Source organism: Myotis myotis, unplaced genomic scaffold, assembly GCF_014108235.1.
Source record: "Myotis myotis isolate mMyoMyo1 unplaced genomic scaffold, mMyoMyo1.p scaffold_m19_p_18, whole genome shotgun sequence".
NCBI lineage: Eukaryota > Metazoa > Chordata > Mammalia > Chiroptera > Vespertilionidae > Myotis > Myotis myotis.
The window spans coordinates 43,105,408-43,121,405 of record NW_023416322.1 but is presented as its reverse complement, the minus strand read 5'-3'; the positions used below and the strand labels follow the sequence as shown (position 1 = coordinate 43,121,405).

The following is a 15,998-nucleotide window of genomic DNA, read 5'->3' as shown; positions in this document are numbered from 1 at the left end:
TGGAGACTAAGGAGAAAGTAAACAAATGGGGCTACATCAAAATAAAAGCTTCTGCACAGCAAAAGAAACCATCAACAAAACAAGAAAGCCCACTGCAAGGGAGAACATATTTGCCAATGCTATTTCAGATAAGGGTTTAATCTCCAAAATTTACAGAGAACTCATACAACTTAACAAAAGGAAGATAAACAACCCAATCAAAAAATGGGCAAAGGACCTAAGTAGATACTTCTTTAAAGAGGACATACAGAAGGCCCAGAGACATATGAAAACATTCGCAAAGTCACTAATCATCTGAGAGATGCAAATCAAAACAACAATGAGGTACCATCTCACACCTGTCAGAATGGCTATCATCAAAAAATCAACAGACAACAAGTGCTGGCGAGGATGTGGAGAACAAGGAACCCTCGTGCACTGCTGGTGGGAATGCAGACTGGTGCAGCAACTGTGGAAGACAGTATGGAGTTTCCTCAAAAAGTTAAAAGTGGAACTCCCATTGGACCCAGTGATCCCACTTCTAGGACTATATCCCAAGAAACCAGAAATACCAATCAGAACGGATATATGCACCCCTATGTTCATAGCAGCACAATTTACAATAGTTAAGATTTGGAAACAACCTAAGTGCCCATCAGCAGATGAGTGGATTAAAAAACTGTGGTACAGTGCTCGCTTCAGCAGCATGTATACTAAAAAAAACAACAACTGTGGTACATCTACACAATGAAATACTATGCTGCTATAAAAATGAACGAACGTTTACCATTTGCAACAGCATGGATGGAACTGGAGAACATTATTATAAGCGGAATAAGCCAGTCAGAGAAGGATAAGCATAACATGATCTCACTCATACGTGGGATATAATGATCAACATAATTTGATGAACAAAAATAGATCCAGAGACAAATGGCAGGGGAGGTGGGGGGCTAGAGAGCAACCAAAGAACTTGTATGCATGCATATCAGCATAACCAATGGACACAGACACTGGGGCGGTGGGGGTTTGCCAGGGTAGGAATGGCTGGGAGGCTGTCAATCGGGGAAAAAGGAGACAAATGGAAAACTTTAGTCAATAGAAAAACAAAGAAAGAAATTGCATTACATTGAAATAATAATAATGCCTGGACTGGAACCTGTCAAATAAATAAATATATATATATAATTAGACATCTTCTTATTTTACTCACTTACACCACAGGCAGCATCTACTCAAGTTGCTCTGCAGCTCAATCCTCAGTGCATCGTGGGTCCTGGGGACCTTTCCCTCTCGGCATGGAGAGCACGTCTGTGTTTCCTCCCACAGGGCAGCCTCCACTGCACAGGAGTCCCCATGGATGGCATTTGAACAGTCTCAGACTATTGTCTGACTATTGATGCCCTAAGAAATAAAATTGTGCCCTGGCTGGTTTGGCTCAGTGGATAGAGCATTGGCCTGTGGACTGAAGGGTCCCAGGTTTGATTCTGGTCAAAGGCACAAGCTTGGGTTGTAGGTTTGGTCCCAGTGTGGGGTGTGCAGGTGGCAACCGAAGATTCCCTCACATCATTGATGTTCCTCTCTTTCTCTCCCTCTCCCTTCCTCTTTGAAATCAATAAAATATAGTTTTTAAAAAGAAATAACTTTGTCCATCAGTTATTTCACACAAACCAGAGGTGACCTTTCAGATAAATTCCTAGAACTGGGATTTTGGGTCAGTAAATAAATAGTTTGGATTAAGATTGTTCTATTGACCCCCAATATAAGCTGCATCAATTTATACAAAAATATACCAAATTATAGCAACACACGTCTAAGAGTGACTGTCTCCCCACAGTCCTGCCATCAGTGATACCAACTACATGGTTTGTTTGCTGCCCATCTCACAGGTGGAAACGTCTCCCTGCTCAGTGAGACTGGACATCCTTCCCCAAGGTATTTGCTTCTGGGAACCGTTCATTTCTGTACTGAGCTGTTTCATGTTTTGAGGAGTTCAGCCCTTTCTCCAGGACGTGTCTGCACATACTTTCCCCACTTTGTCATGTGTTTGCTGACCTTTACCATTTGCCCCTTCCCCATCGCCTGTCCCAGGTGGAGGCAGCAGGGATGCTCAGAAAATGTCTGTGACATCAACAGCTTCAAGGGGCAAAGGGCACCCAGGTCCCTGCTCTGAGCCTTATGTTCACTGCACAGACCCAGGTCAGCAGCAGACACTCAGGCCTCCTTCTCCCAGTGGCCACAGCTGAACACAGTGTGGGGCCAGGCACTCACCTGCAATGGAGACCCTGGCTGTCTTCTCCTGGCTGAGCAGGGGGTTTCTGATGACACAGGAGACCCCCTTCCCAGAGCCGCCTTTCAGGATCACAGATGATGTGACTGCATACAGACCCTCTCCATCTGCAGCCCCAGGCACTGCCATGGCGGGCAAGCTCTCTCCCCCTTCACCTCTCCACTCTACATGGGGCTGCGGATACCAGCCTGCAGACGTGCACTCCACACGGATCCCTCCATCCTCATAGCCCTTCATTTCAAGGTGAAGATCAGAGCCCAGGGCTGGGGAAGGAAGAGTGAGCCTGAGTCATGGGGAGGCCTCTGTGTTGGTGAGGGTCCATCAGGAACGGGGGCTCACTCCACTAGATCACGCAGGCAGGGTTCACTAAGGAGCTGTTTGCCACGTGTGCTGTGCAGGGGAGACTGTTCCATGATGTGACCACTGCCTGACCCTCATGAACCCTTGAGCTAGATCCAGCTGGATCTGGGCCAGAACAGAGACTGCTTCCCATGGATCCCCTCAGAGACACCTGTACCCTCCCCCTGCCCAGTGCTGGTTCCTGGAACTGGCCCTCACCCGCCCTAGGCATGTAAGTCATTCCCCTTATCTGGGCGGGTCAAGCCCCAGTCCCCTATCTATCCTGCCTGTCCTGTGTGAGCTTTAGGCTTTGCCAGGTGGTGGGGAGGATATGCACGTTCTATTGCTGCAGCCCACGCTGTTCCTGGTATGAGAGTCACCGTGGTGAACTCTTGATATCATTAATCTAGAGTTTACAGCCTCTTTTTTGGGTCTTTGGACTCAGGGAATTTTTATTTTGTGGTTGTGGAAGGGGAAAGACTACATGGGAGAGAGCTGACCCAGGGCCAGGAGCAGTGAGCTGTCACCACCAGTCCCTAAACTCTTAACCTGAGGGAGTCAGGGGGTGGGAGGAAGCCTTTTGAAGACTTGGAAGAACCCAGTCCTGTAGGGAGGGATTTCTTAAGAGGAGCTGTGGTCTCAGGAAGGGACTGTAGTTGGCTGAGGAGGCCCTGCAGAGAGAAAGCCAGGACCTCCCACCCCCACCTTCCTTCCTTCCTGTGCAAGGCAGGGCTGTGCCCTGAGAAAGAGAAATGATGTTGGACATGAACAATGTCATGGAACAGCAGCATCAGACAAGGATGCTTTGTCCCTGTGATGGGTCAGGACAAAACAAGACCACTCAGTCATCAGATGGGAACACAGAATAAAACATGAACAGTGTGCAGACCACAGCAGTGAGCAATCATCCCCTGTCCTAGGTGTGAGTGACCAGTTAAACCCCACACCCTCCTGACAGAACCTGATCCAGAGCAAAGCCCTCCTTCCATAAACCCTCCCCTAGTCCCCTATCAGCCCAAAAGTTATACCAAGTCTCCCTGACACCCCCTCATGGGGACACCCCATGTTTCCACATTGTGTGTTCTCCTCACTGCAACTAGTACTAAACACAACTTGTTCAATTGCAGGTGTGATCTTTGAGCCTTTGGTTGACAGAAATGGCAGCACAGGTGATGTCCCTGCTGCTCAGCCTCCCGGGACCCACAGTAGCGAGCACCTGGGGGGGCCAGGTCCACTGCCTGGATCACAGCTGACCCCACTCAACTGTGCGCCCCCCACTGAGGGGAGGTTTTCTCAGTCTTTCTGCCCCAACCCCACATCCCTGCTGAGACCCTGGTGGCTGCAGGAGGGACGTCTTCACTTGGTTCAGGAGGAGGCCTTCCTGCAGGAAATCCTGTGTCTGTCAAGGGCCCAGAGAAGCAGAGGTAGAGGAGGGAGGCAGCTGCTGGGGTGTAGGCAGAGGTCTGTGAGGTGGGCTAGGAGCCTGTGTCCCCAGGCCCCACAGAAGAAGGAGCTCAGAACAGCCTCAGACTCACCTGCAACCTTCAGCTCCACCAGGGCTTTTTGATAGAACTTGGCATCTTGGAAATAACACTGGTAGGTTCCAGTGTCAGAGGCTCTGACCTTGTGAATCCGCAGAGCAGCCTTCCCCTCAGCGATGTCCTCTCTTAAAATGGAGGTTCTCCCTCGATACTCTGCTATCTCTGTTCCTTCCTTGCCGTCTGCATATGCACGCACCACCTGCCTGAGGCCGGATCGCAGCCACGTCAGCTCCATGGTCTCAGCGCTCATCTTCGGGAACAGGTGACAGGGCAGCTCAGCGACTTCACCCACCATGGCCAGGATGGGCTCAGGGGGTCCAATCACAGCAAACTGAGCTGGTCAGCAGAAAGGGGTGCTCCATCAGAGGAAGCTGGAGGCCAGAGGGTAAGGGGGTGTCCCAGGCAGGGAGGGTGAGGTAAGAAACATCTAGAAAGGGACTCAGTTCTGACAGGTGTACAGCTGGCTGGGCCTCCCAGGTTTGGTAAGGAGTCCAAGGTTCTGACTGGGCATATAGGTAACTGCTCCAGGTACATAAATGCAGATGGTCCTTACCTGAGCAGGGCGTGAGCAGCTGGACCAAGGGGAGGAAGACAGGCAGGTGGAGCAAATGGAAGGCCAGGGACCTCACCATTGTGGGCTGTTGTGCAGACACAGAGACACCAGAAGGAGCTGGTAGAAATGACGACCTGGAGGAAGATGGAGAATCCACATGAGACCTCTGTCTCCCCAGGGCCGACTCCTGGTTTAACCCCATCACTGGTGGCCCCAGAGCCTCCTCTGAAATGTCTGCTTGGGAGTCTCTTCATCTTTGACTCCAACATGGAAAACCACCCTAAAGTCTGTAACCTGAAGTGTCCGTCCCTTGGCCTTGGCCATCTGGGAGTCCTGGGCTCTGCTGTCCAATGTTCTGTAATGAACACCTTTTCATATAAATCTTTAAGCCGCACATCAAGTAACTCACCCCACCATTATTTTAACATTATTTCTGTAAATGTGACTACACATAAACAGCCTGTTCACTTAAGAATTCTAGGAACTAACTTCAGGAAAAGCAGACTCCAACCTTCAGACATTCCATCTCCGGAAGATTTGCTGACCTTCAACCAGTAATCTGCACAGACTGTGTTGGCTTGCACTTAGTCCCCTCAATGGAGAACTCTCAACCCCTCTCCTTTTTATTCCTTTATTGTTCTTCCTGCCTCTCCTCTTCCTTACAAAAATGCCTGCCCGTGTCCAACTGTCTTTGCAGCATGAGTCTACCATCTTCTGAAGCTGCAAGCTCTAGAATAAACCAACATTCCTCCCACCAGTCCCATGATCTCTATGTGGTCTTTCAAGTGGCAGGCAGTTGAACCTGGGTTCAGTATCAACCTGTCTTTTAGAATCTCTTAGAACACATCCCAGAGAGAAGCAGGAGAGCCTGTCAGAGGCCTTAATGACCACAGTAAGTTCTTAGGAACATGCAGTTGTCAAGCTCACTCATTCCGGTTTCTTCCCCCCTACAGATTTCTAAGTTGAGGCCTTACCTTGCCCAGCCAACCAGGTTTCATCGTGTCCTCACCTGCAGGCTCACCCAGCTTATCAGCCTCTCTCCTAAAGAGACCTGGGGCCCTGGCTTTTACCAACTCCCCCACTTACAGTTGGCACTTTCAGCTGAAAACCACAGAACAAAGGCCCTCCTTAGGTCTTCATTGCAGTTGAGTCTCTGATCTGGAGGAAAGGGTGGGGGAAAGAAAGCTTTCTCAGGAGGAGAAAAAGTGCAAAGTCCCTGTTTGAAAGCACTTGTCATAAAAAGAATGATAATAACCTTTACTTTGCTCTGGGTGTGTGATCGGTGGGGTGCTCTACAAGTCTCCACCTGTTGCTGGTGGGAGTGGAGTTCTTGTAGTGCCACAGGAACAAAAATGTCCTGGGGCCCCACAGGAGGATGAGGCACTGGAGAAGCTTTATTTCTGTTGAATCAAACCCCTGAGTTTCCAAGGGCCCATCTCCCTCCGTCCTGCTGAAAGGACAGAACAGGACTGATAGCTGTGTCCTTAACCCTTCTTCCAAGAAAAAGCCGCAGAATGTATCAGTTACTCAGCCTGCCCTTATCTCGGCCAATGGGAAAGCAGGGGAAACTAGCCCAAGGCCAAGAGTATGCTAGCCACCCCCCTGTCTTTGTGTAACCAGACCCTAGCTGCACCCTGCCCTTGTGTCACTAGCCCCCGGCCCTCACTCAACCAACCAGAATCGGCCAAATCAGTGGTCAGAGTGTGCTCCCACCACCCCGCTCCTGACCCCAAGCCCTATAAATTCTTTGTTCCCTTGGGACTCAGGGCACTCTCTTGCATCCAGTAATGGAGGCAAGGGTGGGGAGGGGGGACCAAGTCCCGGGCTTGAATAAAAGACTCTATGCTTTTGCATCAGACTTGGCGCTCCCTGGTGGTTCTGTAGGGGGTATTGAAATCTGGGCATAACATTTGGGGGCTCGTGCGGGACCCCCAAGACTCACAAGGGACCCTGATCCAGAGAGTCTGACTGACCGCAGTAAATGTCTGTGTCTTGTCTATTCTGTTCTGTGTGTTCTGTCCTGTGTGAGCTCACTTCTGAAATCTGTAGTGCCTGTAACAGCCTAGGTGGATGCACTGGGGGGCCATGGGCGGGAGGAGTTGGGGGACACCCCGATCCTCCATCTGGAGGGGCAGAGAAACCCCTCAATCTGAGATGAGGCAGGTCGCTCCCACCAGTTGGCGCATGGCCATCGTCTAATTTGTAGTTTTGCTTCTGCGGAGTCGGAAGGTTGTTTTGGGTTTGCTTTCATAGAGTTGGAAGTCTGTATTTGTCTGTGTTTGTATTTTGTTGTTTTTTTTTTCTGTTTTCTGTGGACTTACTGGACGGACATTATGGGACAGACTCAAACTACTCCTTTAAGCATTATGGTCATTTTAAAGTCAAGGGCTGGGCCAAACCTGCTTGTCAGCCTCAGGTGTGGTTTTCCAGAACCGCTGGGAACTTGGGACCTTGAAGCTTACTGAATTCAAATGATAAAAAAACTTATGTCTTGCATTTTTGAAGTTTATTCTTAAAAATGTTACTGATTGAGAAATGCTGAATATTTGACTTGCCTGCTAAAAGTTTAAGATTCTGATTGAATTGGGAAAAACTGTGTGTTGTGGTATGTCTGGTGAAAGTGTGTGAGTGTGGAGGGAGGGGGCCTGTCCTCTTCTCTCCTTTTTGTGGCTCCACAACTTTGGTCAGGCATGCATCTGAGTGTGGATCTGTGAAAACAGGTCACCCCCTCCCTTGTCTGTCTCTCATCACCGATCATCATGGGGTCAGGACAAAGTTTGTTTGTGTGGGACTAGCCAATTTACTACAGACAAGGGGGACTGGAACTGGTCTGTGTAAAGCGAAAGCTACTTTGTGCTGTCTGGCTGTACACATAAGGAAAAACCCTGCTTTAAGGGGAAGACAGTAGAGAACTTTTAATTGCTTTATTCTGAGGTATAATTTTGCTGTATCAGGTTAAAATTTTAAAAATCTAGGATTAATTTAAAGGTATAATGTTGCAACCCAAAGAAGTTTAACAAAGGCTGGCTAGGTTCCAAGATTGCTTAGTTCTAAGATTGCTTATAAAAAAGCAAGGAAGAAGTCTTTTCAAGTTAACTATTTGCTTAGCAAATTAACAAAGCAGCAAATTTCAAAGAACTTGTTATTCATGTTTTTTTTTTATCTCTTTGGTGGACACAGCTCCGCAGGGAGGAGATATTTACTGCCTGTGACTGCATTTTGTTTAACTTGCTGTTTTCAATTGTTTATTAGAATCCTCATAGAGGGCATAACCTGGTCTTTCCCTTCCTCCCTCATCCGGATTCTGAAAGCATCTGTAACTGATTTCAGATGGTCTCCAGGCTTTCTGTCTGCAAGAAACCTCCCTATGCACCCGTTATATTTCCAGGCCGACTCTGTGAGGAAAAGCAATGGGCCTGGGCTGAGACAAGGGAGGCGGGGGTGTTGGCAGTTAAGTTACTGGCTGCAGACCTAACAGGTCTTATCAATGAACTTCAAGGTCACAAAAAGTAACTGTAAACACAGTAGCCTTTCTCTGCCCTGGGTTATTCTTTTTAACCCTTCCAATGCTAAATTAGACTGATACCTATTCTTAGTTTTATCACAAAAGGTCTAGATATATCTCAAGAGTAAAAGTAATCCGGGGGGGGAGGGGGGGGGGGCTGAGCTGCCTGCAAGGCCTGGAAGCCCCTGGTTGAGAAGAAGCGGCACACGGATCAACAAGAGCCTACAAGAGCTGTGGCAGCTGCTGGCAGGCACCAAGGTGAGGCTGGAGGGCCGGTGCCCAGGGGATGCTGAGCGAGCGGATGGGGGTCAGGGCATAGCCTGGCCTCACCTCCCTCCCCACCTGGCACCCCCGCCAGTGCAGGTGCAGGCTAAGCTGGAGAACGCCGAGGTGCTGGAGCTGACGGTGCAGCGCGTGCTGCGGGAGTGCTGCGGGGCCGGGCTTGTGGGCACGAGCAGCTGCAGGCAGAAGCCAGCGAGTGCTTCACTGCCGGCTACATCCAGTGAACCCCCTGCTTGAGTCCATACCACTGCAAAAGGGCAGCGGCTTCTGGGATTTGCTGGAGGACGCTCTGGCCGAGCCCCTGGGAGACCCTAGGCAGAGCAGCTGGATCACAGGAGGGGCTGATATCCCCTTTTAGTGCACTTTCTTGAAAGAGGCCTGGTTGCTGCTCTGCCACGAAGGAAACTGGTAGAAAGGCAAGAAAGCAGGGCCCTAAGGGTTAACAAAAGGGCACTCTCCCTGGACCTGGGAGCCATGAGGACTTTGAAATTCTCCAAGAGAGGAGGAGTCTGACTCAGAGACTGGCCGAAACCTCGTTGGGTTAGGAGAACTGGAGGCTGCATATTGAACTTATAGACTGCAGTTTGCTGGGCAGAGGTCCAAGCCCAGTTGTATAGGGGTGAAGCTACCTGTGTACAGCAAAGCAACTTTCTCCTGTGCCAGAATACATTTTAAGAAAATTGAATGCATGATAGACCAGTAAGCTGGGATAAGTAGAACAGGGGAAACTGAGCAGAAATCCTATCTTCCCTAAACCAATGACACTTGGGAGTAAATGCTTTGCATTTGCCTCCCTAAACAAAGGTTAAATCATTTATGTCAATCTGATTAGTGTCATTTGTTGTCCACACCCAGGGACAAATGAAGTTTGAAAATAAGCCTTATTTTGATTAGTTCTTTTATTCAGGAGGAGCCAACCCAGTCCCTCCCTACAACATGAATGAAAAAATGTATGTTAAGGAATTTTAAAATTGCTCAAACCTCGCTGCCTTGGGTCCAGTTCTGAATGTATAAGAAGGGACAGAGTAAAGTTTCGTAGCAGGCCAGAAGAAGAAGCTGGCAAGGCCATCCAAACCACCCAGCCACTATTGGCCAGAGCCGCCTGAGGCAGACCTCCTCAGACTGGCAATAGCTGACTCTGACTAGGACAGACTGGGCTTTTTCCATCTGGGCCCCCATGAGCCGATGGTCAAAATGAAGATCGGGGGCCAGACTGTGAACTTTAAACCACTTTTGCCCCAGATGGCTCAGCACAGCCTTGCCTAGGTGAAGAGACCTCTCCAATGATCCTGTCCTTAGCAGTGCTGAGAGAGGAAGAATAGAGACTTTATACCCCCCAGCCAAAGGCCCCCACATCTGTTCTTGTCAGGCCCCCATCAGGGGACTTGGGCAGTGTTCCTGTTATCTGCCAAAATTCCCAAGACTGTAAAAGTACTTGTTCACTGAAAAGGTGTAAATGTGGATGTTTATTTGATATTTATATATCTACTTAGGTATAAATATTTGTAGATAAATAGAACCCCCGGTTAGTTTCCTGGTGTATTCTGAAGCAGCCCATTCAGTCTTGACAGAGCCAATGGGACGAGTAACATCTAAGAAGACACCAGTTCTAAGAGCCACTGGACAAACTGCCTTTTTCCTTGTATATCAAAGAGGACTGTGGACCTCAGAAAGAACACGGTAACTCATTCATTTCTAGTCATGCCAGAATGCCTGTACCCCTTACTTGGACATGATCTCTTACAGAAATTACAAGCCACCCATAAGCTTGTTCGAGATGCCCTGCCAGTGCCACCTCGGACTCTGTACATCCTTTCCAGCCTGGGGACTCGATGTGGGTAAAGAAGTTCACGACCCCAGGCCTCATCCCAACTTGAAAAGGACTATACCTGCAGAAAATTGTATAATAGACTCAGATGATGCCTGCATCTTCATAGACATGGCTTCAGAAAGACAAGGACAATTTTACCTTATATAGAAAGGTCAAAGAGTGGACTTTAGTCACCTCCCTAAAATGTTTGTGTAGCCCTGCCATATCTCATGTTTAGTAGCGGAGGATTTGGCTGCCTGAAGCGGCCATGATGCCAATATTATATTTTATTGTATTAATATGTTATATTAACCTTTGATTCTCTTGCAGGTTTGAATGTAGACCTGTAGCTGTAGACCTGTGTTGGTCTACAGTCCTTGGTAGTCTTTGGGAGTAACTGGCAAGTGTTCAGTTTCCCATACTGAAGGCCATTGTTATGGCCATATGTTAACTGTCCTGGAAGGGGGCTATATGGGGTGAACCCCAAAAGTAAAGGGTATCTAGATGCCAAGAGGGCAGGTGCCCAACTAGGTAAAGAAAAATACCCATCAGGTTTTGGTCTCTATTAAGAGACAGTTAACAGTTGGCAGCCTGTATACTATCTTGCAGGCCTGCATGACCATGCCCATGTCAAGGGTGGTACATACCTCAACTGTAAAAGAAAACTAGAAAAGGCCTGTTTGGAATAGAAGGTCTAAGGCATAGTTATGCATTTTTAAAGGACATAGAAAGAAAGTTTAAAAGCTAATTTGAAAGTATAAAATTTAGAAAGATTATGTATGTAATAAGAAAAAGAAGAGAAATGTTAAAAAGAAATTAATCAAATAGTACAGGCCAGCGGAAACCGGTTTGGCTCAGTGGATAGAGTGTCTGCCTGCAGACTGAGAGGTCCCGGGTTCGATTCTGGTCAGGGGCATGTACCTGGGTTGCGGGCACATCCCGGGTGGGGGATGTGCAAGAGGCAGCCGATCGTTGTTTCTAACTCTATCTCTCTCCTTCCTCTCTGTGAAAAATCAATAAAATATATTAAAAAAAAAATAGTACAGGCCAGTAAGCCAGAGAGAGTAAATAATTTACATTCTGCCTCCCTAAACAGAGGGTAAATAGTTATGCCAAAGTACTCAGGGGGGGACTGATAAAAGAAATCCAACAATTACTGTTTTGTTATAACTCTGAAAAGTCCATGAAAAGGGACTGGCAAGAAAAATCAGAAGATCTTAGAGCAGATCAGTATGTTTTTCTCCTTATATAATTCCTCTGAAATCTGGCAATGCTTAATAAGTCATGGCAATACATTTCTTTGCATGAAATCAATAATACCGGTTTTCAATAGTGGTTTTATTGACCGGAAACTTTGACTGGAGTATCATGTTTTAAAGAAACCTGTCTGAGCTCTGAAGACTTGAAGCCAATAAAAGTGCCACAGGAAAAGACTGGTATCCTGCTTGGGAGCCCTGAAGATGGCTGGCGCTGGAGCGTCAGGCCCAAGCCCTACCATCACTGGCAGTTGGTAAGAGTAGAAGGGGAGCCGAAACCGGTTTGGCTCAGTGGATAGAGCGTCAGCCTGCAGAGTGAGAGGTCCCGGGTTCGATTCCGGTCAAGGGCATGTACCTGGGTTGCAGGCACATCCCTGGTGGGGGATGTGCAAGAGGCAGCTGATAGATGTTTCTCTCTCATCGATGTTTCTAACTCTCTCTATCTCTCTCCCTTCCTCTCTGTGAAAAATCAATAAAATATATTTTTTAAAAAAAAAAAAAGAGTAGAAGGGGAGCAATAAGGATGCCTCTGCATCCCTGCGGAACTCTGGGCCGCAATGAGTAGGAGGGCTTCTGAGATGGGCCTTAAAGCCTAGAGCGTAGGCTCAGGAGGAGTTGCTACAGGTGAGGGATTCACCTAACTCAGTGGATACTGCAGGCAGGCCTGATGGCAGCTGGATGGCTTGGCTTCCTGGCCCTATGGGGCACATTAACATTCAATCATGAGATTCCAGCAAAGGTAGTCAGTTACCATTCTTGTTGTGTTTATGCAAACATCAGGCCAAATTGAATACAGTAGATAAATTAATCTTGATTTGGCTTTTTGAAAGCCATAGAGGAATTTTTAAGAAGAAAAACTCTATTTCAATGGAGGTTATTAAAATTGAAATGTTTTCTTTCCCTTCCACCGGACCATGTGTTATAGTTTGTCTCTGCCAGGTCACAAGCCCAGCTCCTTCTGTGCCCAGGACAGCAGGGAGCCTTACTGAAAGGTGACCTCTGACTAGATACACCTGCTGCAGATCACCCTCAAGAAGACAGTGGGCCCTGACTGGTTTGGCTCAGTGGATAGAGCGTCAGCCTGTGGACTCAAGGGTCCCAGGTTCGATTCCAGTCAAGGGCATGTACCTTGGTTGCAGGCACATCCCCAGTGGGAGGTGTGCAGGAGGCAGCTGATCGATGTTTCTCTCCCATCAATGTTTCTAACTCTCTATCCCTCTCCCTTCCTCTCTGTAAAAAAATCAATAAAATATATTTAAAAAAAAAAAAAGAAGAAGACAGTGGACCTTGGCGGACCCCTTGTAATCCTCCTGATGCTGTTGACTTTCGGCCCTTGCATTATTAACAGATTTGTCCAATTTGTCAAGAAGTGTATAAAAGTAGTTCAGTTGATAGTTCAGTCCGTCTCATGATTGAGCCGGAAGTTCCAAGACAAGGGGGGAATGAAAGGACAGAACAGGACTGATAGCTGTGTCCTTAACCCCTCTTCCAAGAAAAAGCCGCAGAATGTATCAGTTACTCAGCCTGCCCTTATCTCGGCCAATGGGAAAGCGGGGGAAACTAGCCCAAGGCCAAGAGTATGCTAGCCACCCCCCTGTCTTTGTGTAACCAGACCCTAGCTGCACCCTGCCCTTGTGTCACTAGCCCCCGGCCCTCACTCAACCAACCGGAATCGGCCAAATCAGTGGTCAGAGTGTGCCCCCACCCCACCCCCACCCCAAGCCCTATAAATTCTTTGTTCCCTTGGGACTCAGGGCTCTCTCTTGCATCCAGTAATGGAGGCAAGGGGGGGGGGGGGGGACCAAGTCCCGGGCTTGAATAAAAGACTCTATGCTTTTGCATCAGACTTGGCGCTCCCTGGTGGTTCTGTAGGGGGTCTTGAAATCTGGGCATAACACTGCCATGAAAAAGCCCCATTTTGTCTTCAGCAGAACCAGGATTGCAGCCATTCCCAGCGTTTCTGCTCCATATTTGCACAGTCCTGTCCAGTCCAGCATCTGGCTGGGGGAGCTTGTGCTCCCAGCTGTAGTCCATGGCGTGTGGGGTCTGATGGCCAAGCTCCATTCAGCTTCTAGGACCACATGGCAGCCTGGCAGGGTCACTAGCAAGGAAGAAGCAGGAGAGCAAGCAGAGCAACCAGAGAGAGAATCCAATGGGCCGCGCAGCGAATCCGTCCCCGCGGCCCCTCCCGGAGAACAGCCCAGGTCCCCGCAGCGGGCAGCGCTCTCCTGTGAGTTGTTCCCGATGTTGACGCTTCTGTGAACTAAAACGGGGTCGCTCATCCCAGGAACCCCAAAAGCAGTCGGGGTCCGGAAGGAAGCCAGGCTGACGAACGTTACCTTTGAACTTCCGCTCCCTGGAGAAGTGCCCCCGGAAGTCGGCCCCCACGCCTTGTTTCCGGTGAGTGGTTTGCGTTAAGGTTCCGGTTTTCTCCCTTCTCCTCTTAGGAGCGGCAACACGGGCACAGTCCGCTCTCAGAACCGGGTCGGAGGTCACAACCAGCCCCCGGGGTCTGAGGCAGCGCTAGGCCGGGGCTCAGGGGCACGGGGGGGGGGGGGGTGAGCACACCCGCGGGACACCGTCTGGACCGGGGTCTTCAGCTCCGGAGAGAAAGGGCCCCACAGGCTGCGCTCCCGGGAACCTGTCACTGAGACGGAGCAGCAGGCTCATCGCTGAAATGTTACCCGGACTTGCAGCCGATGGTTGTAAACAACCAGACAAAGCAGCTGTGACGTGAATGATCATTAAACAGCAATGAAAACAAATCAATAAAAAAACTTCTTTGAGATCCCGTGATCCCACTTCTAGGACTATATCCCAGGAAACCAGAAACACCGATCAGAGAGGAGATATGCACCCCTATGTCCATAGCAGCACAGCGTACAATGGCCAAGATTTGGAAACAGCCCAGGTGCCGTCAGCGATGAGTGGGTTAGAAACCTGTGCTACCTCTGCACCGTGGAAGACTACGCTGCCGTGAAAAAGAAGGGGCTCTTACATTTGCAACAGCAGGGAGGGAGCTGGAGAGCATCATGCTGAGCGAAATAAGCCAGTCGGAGAAGGATAAGCATCGCAGGGTCTCACTCATTTGTGGATTATAATGAACACAAACTGTCTGCTGACGGTTGGCCTCCTTCGCCACTTTGTTCTTGGCTCTTCCCTGGTCCAGGTTCAAAAGTTCACCGAGGGCGAGTCTTCAAGCTGCTCCTTGACAGGAAGGAAGGCACAGCCAGGTGGATGCTTCTAGTGTCCCCCCAGGGCCTGCATCTGGCGCCCGCCTTCCAGCTCCTGGAAGCAGAAGCCGCCCTGGGCCGGTCGGGCTGGTTCCCGGTGGGGCCATGGATGGAGCCGGCCGCGGCCACCCGTTCCGGGGTACAGGCGCAGCCCCCAGGAAGGGCCGGTTCTTGAACGTGGAGACGCGCTGGTCCTGGAGGCAGAGCTGCCAGGCTGCGGGCAACCGCGGGGCACCCGGCCCACCGCCACCCCGAGCGGGGCCGCCATGCAAATCGAGCGGTGGGCACACCCGAAGCTCAAGTGTTTCACGGGGTTTTTAATCCCAGCTGCCAACTGGAGCTGATGCTAATGGCCAGGTCACCTGCGGGCCTGTTTTGCAAAAGCCCTCTCTGGTTTTAGCTGCAACTACGGGTGATAGCCATTAAAAACAAACGTTATGGGTTTATTTGAGCCAAACTGACAACATCTGCTGGGGGAGCAAGATCTCAAATGCTCTCAGAAATAATAGTTTTGCGCTTTCTTTTATGCATGTGAAATTAAGGAGAGGCCATATCCTGTTTACTATTTTTTTTTTGTTTTCCTTATTTAAAAAAATAATTCTAACATCGAAATAAGCCAATATTATTGTTTTATGGCATCAAACTCTAAATCTATGGAAGAACTTAACTCTTGACAAATGTAACTTTTACCCACAATCTCTGGCGATGTGGGCAAACGCATGTAAGAACTTCAGCAGCCTTTGCACCGACAGTAACTGCACCAGCATCTATTGAGACCTCACCGTGTGTGCGGTAGGCATCCTTCCAAGCACGTGGCCCATGTGAGTTCACAGCGAGCCTGTGGGGCAGGTGAGGAAAGTGTACGTTTCAGGTTTCAGGCGGCAGCCGGTCCCCCTGGATTCTCTGGCAACACCAGACCTGCAGACTCAGTCCTCCCCTGGTCGCGTGCATTTTCTGAAAGCCCAACACGACCCTCCCTGACCTCTCACCTCCCCCACTCCACTCCGTAGCGACCGACAAAAACAACAGAAGTCCCTCAAACTTCTATTTTTTTACATCTATGCAGGTGAAGTGCAAATACAAACAACTCGGAGGCCGAGAGAACCGGGGGTCGGTCGGAGGAGGGAGCCTGGCATGACTCACATCCAGGTGCGTGGTTTGCAGGAAGCATCGAAAATTAATCCATAGATCAGCTGGGCAGATTTAAAGG

General features: G+C 49.3%; 1 protein-coding gene across 1 annotated transcript; it reads right to left on the bottom strand.

Moving 5' to 3' along the window:
• Nucleotides 1-1,743: 1,743 nt before the first annotated feature.
• On the bottom strand, nt 1,744-4,485 carry LOC118673742 (butyrophilin subfamily 3 member A2-like). Its single transcript, XM_036344896.1, has 2 exons — nt 4,144-4,485; nt 1,744-2,532 (listed from the first exon to the last, which is right to left on the bottom strand). The coding sequence occupies exons 1-2, from the start codon at nt 4,442-4,444 to the stop codon at nt 2,180-2,182; spliced, it is 654 nt and encodes a 217-aa protein (XP_036200789.1). The 5' UTR covers nt 4,445-4,485; the 3' UTR covers nt 1,744-2,179.
• Nucleotides 4,486-15,998: the final 11,513 nt, after the last annotated feature.